We start from the raw sequence: 11,510 nt of genomic DNA on the forward strand, positions 1-11,510 counted from the left end.
GGATGGGAGGGCGGGGCAGGCTCAGCACCAGACTCCCTGGGGGCTGAATCAGTCTCCTGTCGCCGCTGCAACAACCGACCACAAACTGGGTGGCTTAAAACAAACAGAAACTTACACTTTTACAGTTCTGGAGGCCAGAAATCCACAATCAAGGTGTTGGCAGGGCCACAGCGGCTCTAGGGAAGGATCCTCCTGTCCCTTCCAGCTTCTGGGGCTCCAGGCATCTCTGGGCTGTGGCCACGTCCCTCCAGCTTCTCTCTGTTGTCACGTGGCCTCCTCTTCTCCTGTGTCTCTGATGAGGACACGTGTGCTGGCATTCAGGCTCCTCGATAATCCAGGAGCAACTCCTCCTCTCAAGGTCATGAATTTAATCGCATCTTTTGCCATATAAGGTCATCACCTCCATCCATCTCCAGAACTTCCCATCTTCCCAAACTGACGCTCTGTCCCTGTTAAACACTCACTCCCTTCCTCCTCCCCCAGCCCCCACCGTCTACTTCCTGTCTCTGTGAATGACAACTCTGGGGACCTCACGTGAGTGGGACCCTATTCACTCTTTTACTGTATAAGGTCACATTCACAGGTTCTGGGATGAAGACACGGACACATCTGTTGGGGGAGGGCCACCGTCACCCCCTGCAGAAGCTTTTCAGACAGACACAAGCATGTGAAGAGCAAAGACGGCAGACATGTGGGGCGCAGAGAAATGCCTGCGGAGGCCGGACCCCAGTTTGGGCCACAATTGGTAATACAGAGCATGCATTGTTAGGCCAGCTTTGGGGAAACGGGCACCCTGACTGTCAGGAGGGCTGTAAATTGGTTTTCAGGCAATCTTGTCAGAGTTGTGACATGTTTAACTCAGCGATTCATGTCCTCCCAACGGCCCTGGTGAAATGCTGCACATACGGGTATGGTCAGCGGCACACAGACACTCCGGCAACATTGCTCACGGGAACTGCAGCCTGAGGCCCACCCAGCACAGGAGGTGATTAGATGACGGAGTGTGGCCGGTGGAAGGGAGGTGGACTCATGGGGGACACCCACGACCTAGAAGAAAACAAGACCTGTCTCCCTTTCTATCAAACAGATTAAAAATGCAAGCTCGTGTCTGTGCAGACCTGGGTATTCACATTTTCTAAGTTGTGCTAGAATACACATTACATACAATTTAGCATCTTAACCATTTCTAGCAGCCAGCTCAGTGGCATTAAGTTCATTCACGATATTGTACAGCCATCCCCACCATCCATCTCCAGAACTTTCCACCTTCCCAAACTGACACTCTGTCCCCATTAAACACTCCCCTCCCCTCCCCTCCCCCAGCCCCTGGCCCCCACCATCCTGCTTCCTGTCTCTAAGGATTTGATGACTCCAGGGACCTCGTGTGAGTGGAATCAGACAGAATTTGTCCTTCTATGTCTGCCTTATTTCACTGAGCATAATGTCCCCAAGGCTCATCCACATTGCAGCCTGTGTCACGATTTCCTTCCTTTTTAAGGCTGAGTAATACTCCATTGTGTACATGGACCACGTTTTGTGTATCCATTCATCCACGGACGGGCACGTGCTTCCACCTTCGGCTGCTGTGAATGATAGCTGCTGTGAACACGGGTGTGCAACCATCTCTTCAAGTCTCTGCTTTACTGCTTTTGGGGACAGACCCGGAAGTGGAATTTCTGGATCACATGATAATGCTATTCTTAATTTTTTGAGGTAATGCCAATGCATTTTTTATTGGGTTGGCCAAAAAGTTCCTTCGGTTTTTAAGTAAAAAGACAGATTTTTCATTTTCACTAAGAACTTTATTGAACAACACGTTCACCGTTTCGTTCCATTACCTTCTGCCGTTTTTCAGGCAACTTCATAATTCCATCTTCCCAAAACTTTTTATCTTTTTGAGCAAAAAACTGTTCCAGGTGCCTTTTACAGTCTTCCAATGAATTGAAAGTTTTTCCATTAAGGGGATTTTGTAAAGACCGAAATAAATGGAAATCCGAAGGGGCAATGTCTGGTGAATAAAGCGGATGAATCAGAACTTCCCAGCCAAGCTGTAACAGTTTTTGCCTGGTCATCAAAGAAACATGCGGTCTTTTGTTATCCTGATGGAAGATTATGCGTTTTCTGCTAATTCTGGACACTTTTCATCCAGTGCTTGGGCACTTTTCATCGATTGAGAGCAGTACTTGGAATTAATCGTTTGGTTTTCTGTAAGGAGCTCATGATAGAGGACTCCCTTCCAATCCTGCCCTATACACAACATCACCTTCTTTGGATGAAGACCGGCCTTTGGTGTGGTTGGTGGTGGTTCATTTCGCTTGCCCCACGATCTCTTCCGTTCCACATTATCGTACAGTATCCACTTTTCATCGCCTGTCACAATTTGTTTTAAAAACGGAACGTTTTCGTTACGTTTATGTAGAGAATCGCATGCGGAAATACGGTCAAGAAGGTTTCTTTCGCTTAACTTACGTGGAACCCAAACATCAAAGCGATTCACATAACCAAGCTGGTGCAAATGATTTTCAGCGCTTGATTTGGATATTTTGAGTATGTCGGCATATTTTGAGTATGTCGGCTATCTCCCGCGTGGTATACCGTTGATTGTTCTAAGTTAATGTCTCGATTTGATGGCTCTCAACTTCCACTGGTCCACCTGACCGTGGAACGTCGTCCAGCGAGAAATCTCCAGCACAAAACTTCACAGACCACTTTTTTTTTTTTTTTTTTTTTTTGCAGGGTACATTATTTATTTTCACTTGAACATGGAAAGAAAGTGTCACACTCCCCCTTCCCCTTTTTAGGGGGAGTGTATTTTAATCTGCAGCCTCTTCTCCATCCACCCTGTGTATGTGTTACACGCACACCACAGTTGGGAAGGTGGCTGGGCTGACCCAGTCCACTCACCTGTTACTCCTTTGAAGAGGGTTTGACAAAGAGGGAAAAGGAAGGAGCCACACCAGGCCGAGGTTTCAAGCCATGGAATGCAGGAAACGAGGCAGAGAGGAGCAGTACCAGAGGCCAGGAGAGAGTGGAAAGGGCCACAGCTTCTTTGTTGTTTAAAAATTCTATAATTTGGGAGAGGGTGGTGATTAATTTCCAAAATACACTTCAGAGTCCCACCTTCCACACAGCTCCCTACTGACAGCCCTTTGGTTTTTCAGACAAAATGTAAGAGCCCTCACAGAGCCAGAGGTACTGATAATCCCTCAATGCACCCAAAAGCAGTGATCACTTCAGTCCCTTACAAAGACTATGTTCTATAGACTTTGCTTCTCCCTGTACATTTGTCTTACGGCTCAGTGGCAAGGTGGCTGTAGAGACACACATGAGGGGGGTAAGTGGAAAAGGGAAACAAAGGGAAGCCCAGGCACACGGGTGCAGGGAGGGGTGGGGAACACACCACTTCCATTTTTCGTTTCACAGACCACTTTTGACACGTTCGATCAGTCACAGCACCGTCTCTATACACTGCACAAATCTTTTTATGCGTTTCAGTTGCGTTTTTACCTTCTTGAAATAATAAAGCATAATATGCCGAAAATGTTGCTTTTTTTTTTTTCTTCCATCTTCAGTATTAAAATGGCTACAGAAAAATTCACCAATTCTGGTTAAGTATTTTTAAGTGCACGCTGATACGACAGCTGTCACAATACAATGTAACGAAATTGTTTTGAAGTTAAAGACAACTAAGCGCTACTAGAGCCATCTTACGGAAAAAAACGAACATTTTGGCCAACCCAGTAAAAAGGATCAAAGCTCGTTTACCGCATCAAGAGGGGACCTGAGGTGGGGTCGTGAGAGAGGAGCGCTCAGAAGTTTGAAATAATTTCAGCCATTTTTTACTTTTTCTGTCAGCAGTTGGTAACTATTTTGGTAAATGTTTGAAGTAGTAAAGAACTTGATTACGATACACATGACAGGGACTCCCTGGCAGTCCGGTGGTTAGGACTCAGCGCTTCCACTGCAGGGGGCACGGGTTCCATCCCTGGTCGGGGAACTGAGATCCTGCATGCTGCGCAGCACGGCCTAAATAAATAAATCTTTAAGAAAAAAATAAAATACACATGACCAAAAAGAGAAAAAAAAAATACACATGACAGGGTCCCACCCCAGACCTGCTGCATAGCCTCTGGGGTCGGGCTGGGCGGGAGCAAGACGTCCTATCTGTCCTGTGATGACGCAGCCCAGGCAGCTGCAAGGGCTGAGCACCGTCCAGAGGGTGGCAGCCATGCCTTGCCCACTCGCCCTCCCTCCTTTCCTGTGTTTTGTTCATACATTTCATCCGAGATTCCAGAAAGGTCCCTTGTCCCCGTGAACCAGGCCCTGGGCAGTCTCTGCTGGGTGACAGGAATGACAGCTGGCTCCCCTACCCCCTCCGCATTCTGTGACGATGGGAGAGGCCCCTCCTCTTAGCCCCCCCCCAGGCCTGGACCAGCCTGGCCCTGTCCCTGACACCAGACCCCCCCACCCGGCCCCGAGGTGTTCTGGTTTCACAGACAGTCTCCACCAACATCAGTTGCTCTGAGCAGAGAGCTGGGTCTCTTGGACAGGGAGGTAGATGCTTTTTAGGTCCACTCATTTCCAAAAGCACTTTCTGAGTGAGTGCCTGGGCTGGGCCCTGAGGGCCCCAAAGACTAAGACATTGTCACTGCATTTTAGGAGCTGGTAGTGACTTCTTTTTTTTTTTTTTTTTTAATTTATTTATTTTTTATTTATTTTTATGGCTGTGTTGGGTCTTCGTTTCTGTGCGAGGGCTTTCTCTAGTTGCGGCGAGCAGAGGCCACTCTTCATCGCGGTGCGCGGGCCTCTCATTATCGCGGCCTCTCTTGTTGCGGAGCACAGGCTCCAGATGCGCAGGCTCAGTAGTTGTGGCTCACGGGCCCAGTTGCTCCGCGTCATGTGGGATCTTCCCAGACCAGGGCTCGAACCCGTGTCCCCTGCATCGGCAGGCAGATTCTCAACCACTGCGCCACCAGGGAAGCCCTGGTAGTGACTTCTGAGCAGGGTGCTGAGGGGTGAACGGGAGCTTGCCAGGACCCAAGGAGGGGAAAGGCGCTCTGGGTGGTGTGTCAGTTTCTCATTCGATCCCCAGCGCCTTGTGAGGTGGGGCCTGCCTGTCGGACTCCAGCTGAGGGGCTCAGGGAGCCAGACAGAGGGACGAGGGACACAGCCCTGAGAGACCAAGGCCAGGCTGACAGTGAGAGCCTGAAACCAGGTGGGGCCAGGCTGACAGAGCCTGAAACCAGGTGGGGACAGGCCTCCTGCCTCCCGCCCTTGGGCCTCTCACTTTTCCCAGGCTGCAGCTTTGGGGAGAGGGACTGAGGGCAGGCCTGAGTCACAGGCCACGGCCAATGGGCTATGTTGGGCTCAGGTCAGGTGACATCAGGCCACTTCTCAGGTGCTGCACCTCCCGGCAGCTGGGGCCTCCCCCGGGCCTCCCCAGACTTGCATGGAGCGGGCAATGGAACTCCAAGGCCTGGCAGTCATGTGGCTGGTGGGAGCAGGCCCGAGGGTGTGCCCTGGCAATCCCAGAGGGCTTCCTAGAAGAGGCAAGAGGAGGGGGTCTTCCAGGCAGGGGAGCAGGGGGCCTGTCCTCAGGGCTGTCCCTGAGCACTGCCGCCCACAGGAAGAGCATGGTATTGAGCCCCAGGCGCAGGGGCTGCCGTGATGCACAGCTTCCTCAGCTTCCTTTCCCCAGGCTGGTTGGGCCACAGCCTGGAGGGCCTGGCCTCGTCACCGCTGGGGAAATCACCGCCGGGGAAATGACTTCACTCGAGAAGTTTCGAAGAGGTGCCCTCTCTCTGCCCCAGCTGCCTGACATCCTCACCCAGCTGGAAGGGATGACAGGTGTCCCCAGCCGGATGTCTGGGGACCAGTCTCTTGTCTGCCTGGTGGGACAGGTTAGGGAGGTCCCCTCAGGCTCTGCGTGAATCCCGGATGCAGCCCTTGGATAAATATTAGTAAACTTGGCTCAGACCTACGCTCTTCTGACGCCACTGTCTCGAGGCAAAAGGCCCGGCGCTGGCCCCGCCCCGTCTCAGAAGCAGCCACCAAACATCCCCAGCCCAGAACCTGCTCAGCCCCTCGGGCAGAGGCTAGTTCCTGCCCCCAGGCTCGGGGTGCAATAGGATGAATTTGAATCCTACTGGCGGGCTGGGTGACCTCTGCTGAGCCACTTCACTTCTCTGAGAAGCCCCACCCGTTCCTTGCAAACACCAAGAAAGCAACCCAGCGGCCCCCCGCCTCATGGGGTGACCCTGAGGAAGAAAGCAGGGCCCACATGGGCCTCCCCGAGGGTGCCAGGCCCCTGACCCTCAGGCTGGGGCTCCTCCCTCCCCAGCACCAACCTGGCCTGGCGCCCTGATGGGCCGCAGCTTGCTGTGGGTGCAGCCCACATCTGCACTGGGGGCCTCGGTCCCCTGCAGGAAACCGGCCTGGTGGGTCCTCTGGGCTCCTAGCTATCAAATGGCTCAGGGGTGTCCCCCAGAAAGATTCTCACTGGGGTTGCAAGGTCAGCGCTTTGCTTCCTCCTCATGTTCCAGGGGGACCCTCAGACGGGCCTGCTTCGGGGATGGGGACAGGGTCCCCTCCTTGCTCTGGGTTCCTGCTGGTTTGGCCAGGCAGCTGCAGGCGGCCCACGGGCCTCTGGCTGGAGGGGTTTCCAGGCCCCCCGGGGCACGGGCCGTTGGTGGTGAAGCTGCCTGGGGGGGGAATTCCCCCTAGCCCATCCCCATCCTCCGGGGAGAGTGGCAGTGAGCTCCCCACCCCCTGTGACCTGCCTTCCCAGCTCCTGCGGACGCCCACCTGTTAGACCACCACCCCCAGCTCACTGGTCACCGACTGACTCTCCCCAGAAAGGCCTGGCCAATGGGGACAAAGAGAGGAGCGCTGAGTGGGCGTGGCGAAGTGCAGCTCACCTGGCCTCGCCTGGTTTTCAAGGTCTCTCACATCCTCTCTTGCCCCGCCCTCGCTGGGGCCTCCGCTACCACGTCTGTGAAATGGGGCTGGAAGAATGCCCACCTTGGGCCTCGCTCACCTGGGATCCTTGGGAATCCCCCCGTGGCACCCCGCCCTCCCCAAGGAGACCTCCAAGCTGTCCTCTTGCCCACCCCCAACCTCGTACTCCCCAGGGCAGGCAGGGCTTCTCCCCTCTCCCCTCTCCTCGGGCTCCTAGCACCAGCCAGGCCTACAGGCACACAGTAGGTGCTTAAGCAGTGCCGAGTGTCTGTGGTTCGCCTGGCCCTGAGGTTCCAATGACTGGCCCCCGGGTGGGGGAAACGGGCTGGTGGGCCTCGGAGGGGTCCCGGCAGAGCGCTGGACACACGGGGGGCTCACAGCAGCCTGGCCCCTGGCCTGCCTCTCCTGTGGCCCCGGCAGCCCAGGGCCCCCTCAGGACAGAGAGCCTGCGGGAAGGCGGGTCAGCAGTCTCACCCTGCCTGATGCTGGAATCCCCTTTACCAGCCCTGCTGGGATGCCTGTAGTGATGGGGAGCTCACCCCCTTATAAGTCTGCGCTGTGTTGTCTTGAGGGGAGATCTGTCTCCCCACCCACCCACCCTGTGCTCCCTTCACCCTCTGGCCTCCGTCCCACGGGCCTGCCGATTCCAGTTCCGCCCCTCCCCCCAAACCTGACCAGCATCCCTATGCTTGTCCTGTGCTCCCCCCCGCAGGCCAGAGTCCTGGGCACCCCTCTACCCTCTTCCACACCCCTGACAGGTGCCCTGGACGCACAGGTGGGTGTGTCCATCCGCACAGGCCTGGCCCAAGCCACTCATCTGAGCCAGCGGTGTACCTTATTCCTCACGGTGACCCTGAAGGGCCAGGGTTGGGACTTGCCCAAGGCCGCAGAGCGGGGGCAGGTGGGGTAGGGTTGGCTCCACGGCCGGCCTGACGGGCCTGCACCCAGAAGGTCCCACATTGGCTTCATGCTCTGCCTTCACAGTCTTGAAAATATCATTCATACTTTTTGAACCAGGGTACCTGCGTTTCCATCTTGCACCAGGAGGGGGCGTGGCTCTCACAGCCCCAACGGACTTGTGTCCTCCTTGCTCCCCTTGCTTTGCACCTCCTGCCCAGGTCACAGCCCGGTGGGGTGTTGGAAGGTGGGGGCCCTGGAGCGGCTGGGACCCCCATAGATTCCCTCCTGCCGGCTCCCCGCCCCACCCCCCAACCCTGGAGGAGCCAGCGATCACTTCCTGCCCATACTAAACCCTTTAAAGGAAGAGGGTAAATAAAAAGACTTGTCCTGCTGGCAGGGCATGACTCAGCCGCCCCCGCCCCGGCCCAGGCCGAAGCCCCCTCTGCCCCCCACGCACCAGCGCACTCCGCGCCCCCTGGGCTCCCAGTACCTCTGGCGGGTCCGCCGGTGCGTCCTCCCTCCCCCCACGTACAGCCGCCAGGAGGGCCCAGGGAGCAGGACAGGCCCCCTGAAGGGAGCTGGAGCGGCCCTCACACTTACTGAACACTAAGGGGAGCTGTTCTAGCGTTTTCCGTTTGTTGCCTAATCCAACAAGTGTCATTGTCCCCCATTTTACAGAAGAGAAAACTGAAGTTCAGAACACCTGCTCTCCCGGTCGGCCCGAAGACCCAGGGGGAAGAGGGCAGGTCGTCCCAGGCGCGCCGGCCGGCGGGTGGCAGGATGGGAGATAAGGCCGGCTGGGGCAGGGCCACCGAAGGGTCTCCCCGGGGGCGTGGGAGGAACTGGGGCCGCGACTGCATCTGCCCAGCGAGCGGCAGGGCTGGGTGTCGGGGCGCCTGGAGGGTGGGGGTCTGGGCCCCGCCGTCACCGCGCCCCGGGCCGTCCCCGGCCGCGGGCGCTTCCCGCGGCTCCCCGGCAGTGAGTCACCGCGGGCAGGGCGGGCCGCAGTGCATTCCTCCGTGGGGCCGGCGTCCGGGGCGGGGTGGGGGCCATTGAGTCGCCCTACGGGGCCGGGGGGCTGGGGCGCCGGGGGAGCGGGGAAGGGGGGCGCGGGCAGCAGACAAGGGGAAGGGGGGCGACCTCGGCGACCTGGGGTGGGGATGCGGCGCGCAGCCCCGGGGTGGCCAGGCTGGGGGGACCGGGGTGGGCTGGGCCCAGGAAGGGGGCGCGGGGCGTGGCCGAGAGGGGGCGTGCCCGGGGCGGGCCGGACCGAGCGCGCGGGGCGGGGCCGCTATAAAGACGGCGCCGGGGAGCCGAGGCTCATTGCAGCGGCCGCCACCGCCGGAGCGCCTTCGCCTCTGCCAGCTGCACCCGGCCGACATGAAGACCCCCGGGGAGGTGTTGCGCGAGGGCGAGCTGGAGAAGCGCAGCGACAGCCTGTTCCAGCTGTGGAAGAAGAAGCGCGGCGTGCTCACCCCTGAATGCCTGAGCCTGTTCCCCACCGGCCCCGGCGCGCGCCCCAAGGAGCTGCGCTTCCACTCCATCCTCAAGGTGGACTGCGTGGAGCGCACGGGCAAGTACGTCTATTTCACCATCGTCACCACCGACCGCAAGGAGATCGACTTCCGCTGTGCGGGCGAGAGCTGCTGGAACGCGGCCATCACACTGGCGCTCATCGACTTCCAGAACCGCCGCGCCCTGCAGGACTTCCGCAGCCGCCAGGAGCGCGCCGCGCCCGTCGGGCAGCCCGAGGCCGGGACGGCCCGCGCGCCCTGAGCGCCGCCGCGGTGAGTGCCGCCCGCCCGCCGGACGCGGTCCTCGGGGAGGATGATTTCGACCTCGGACGTCGTGGGGAGGTCCTGCCCCGTCTCGGGGACGCTGTCGAGAGGGGACTGGGGGCCTCGCCAACGCGGCGCGGCTGGGGCGCGCGGCAGGAGCCGTCGCTTGCCCCTTCCGTGTCCGGGCCTCGGGAGACCAACGGGCTGGACCCCGGCTCGCTCAGCCGCCGGACTCGGGCACAGCTCCCTGAACCTGCCCCCTCTCCCCACAGGAGCCACACACTGGACGAGTCGGGCCGGACGCGGGCCGCGCCGGCAGGAGCTCAGGGAATGCCCGGAGCGGCGGAAGCCCCGGCGGCCCCCAGCCACCGACCACGGCGAGGACAGAGGCCGGGGCTGCGTCCCTGCCCGGCAGAGAAGGACCCTCCCGTGCGGAGCCGCGGAGCCTCGCCCCCGCTGTGCGGGTGCATTAAATTATTGGACTATCTATGTATTTATTTTGATGGTATTTGTGTTAAAACCATCTGTCTTAATATATATACACATACATATGTATATATATATGTGTGTGTGTGTGTGTGTGTATATATATATATATATATATATATATATAAATAATCAATGTGTCCATTCCAAATAAACTACCTGACTTGTTCTCTTTTCTACCAGCCGGTGTGGTGCAGTGAGCTTCCTGCGGGAGGCCAGTGGGTGGCCCCTTCATTCAGTGTGTGTTGGTTGAGGGGAGCGGCCACCCCAGGTGTCTGAAGGGCAAGGAAATGCTCTTTGAATGAACACTGTTATCTGCCGGACCCTGGCCGCACCGTCTCTGGAGGCAGGGAAGTGCCCTGGGGGTGGCCCTGACTTCCGCTCCCGGGTGTGGAATGGGGAGGACGGGGCCCGGCTTGCTCCCGGAAGTCACTCACAAAATGGCCCTGTGAGGTCATCATGCCTCCCCCATCTGAGCTGCTCCGGCACTCGGTGGGGTACCCAACCCCAGCTGCCCCCTCCCGCCCACCCACCCAGCCCCCTGGGAGGAAGCCTTCAGCTCCTCAGGCTGCCCCACCCTGCCTGACGTGTAGGGCCAGCAAGGTGGGCAGTGCTCTGGGCCAACGGGAGACGGGCCTGCACCATTTCTGCCGGCGTGGCAGGAGGCTGAGGCCTCCGAGTGGCCCGGGATGTGATATCAGGATGGGGAGGCCTGAGGTCCTGACAAGCGGGCAGCTTCTGCCCTTCCTGCCTGCTGGGACACTGTGCGTCCAGGGTTGCCCCCAAACCCCCAGGATCCGGAGGGGAGGGGTGCCCCTCCACCTGGAAGGGCTGTGGGTGATGAAGAAGCCTAGGATGGCAGAAAGGGACAGGACGCTGATCCTGGCCTGGCCAGGGGACCTTCATTTCACCTTTGTGGCTGGAGGGAGCCAGGTGTGGGGGGCAGAGGTGAGGGGAGTGAAGGACCAAAATTGGGCCCTAATGTCAGTCACTTACCCTTGATGGGTGGGTGGGGGGGGGCACCATCACAGGCCTCCTAACCGGGTGGCAGGAGTCAGACTGGAGAGGGGCTGTCCCTCTGCTGGGAGGCCTGCAGGAGCCTGGGTGCTGGGTCCAGAGAAGAAACCATTCCTGCCATGAATTTTCTCCTCAACAGCACTGTGAAGCCCCTGTGCAAATGGGGAGGGGGCTCCTTCAGAGAGTAGAAAAGACCAACCCCAGGGTGCGCCCCCATGCTGCCCTACCCTGGAGACCTCTCCCACCAGACCCTCTGGGCGAATGACCAAAGTCAGAGGGTGAGACCCCAGTTCCTGACGGGGCTCAAGTGGAGGCGGGGTCCGGCCTGAGCACTTGGGCCGGGAGGGTGGGCGGACCTTGGCTCTCTGAGGC

The 11,510-nt window shown here is 58.3% G+C and overlaps 1 protein-coding gene across 1 annotated transcript; it reads left to right on the plus strand.

The window, feature by feature from the left end:
- Window positions 1–9,169: 9,169 nt before the first annotated feature.
- On the plus strand, window positions 9,170–10,272 carry PHLDA2 (pleckstrin homology like domain family A member 2). The gene is made up of 2 exons (XM_068555444.1): window positions 9,170–9,644; window positions 9,908–10,272. Exon 1 carries the CDS (start codon window positions 9,238–9,240, stop codon window positions 9,631–9,633), a length of 396 nt encoding a protein of 131 aa, XP_068411545.1. The 5' UTR covers window positions 9,170–9,237; the 3' UTR covers window positions 9,634–9,644; window positions 9,908–10,272.
- The last annotated feature ends 1,238 nt before the right edge of the window (window positions 10,273–11,510 follow it).

Source organism: Eschrichtius robustus, chromosome 11 (genome assembly GCF_028021215.1).
Source record: "Eschrichtius robustus isolate mEscRob2 chromosome 11, mEscRob2.pri, whole genome shotgun sequence".
NCBI lineage: Eukaryota > Metazoa > Chordata > Mammalia > Artiodactyla > Eschrichtiidae > Eschrichtius > Eschrichtius robustus.

Coding starts and splice junctions, on each gene's coding strand:
- PHLDA2 (XM_068555444.1), top strand. CDS start 9,238: ATGAAGACCCCCGGGGAGGTGTTGCGCGAGGGCGAGCTGGAGAAGCGC.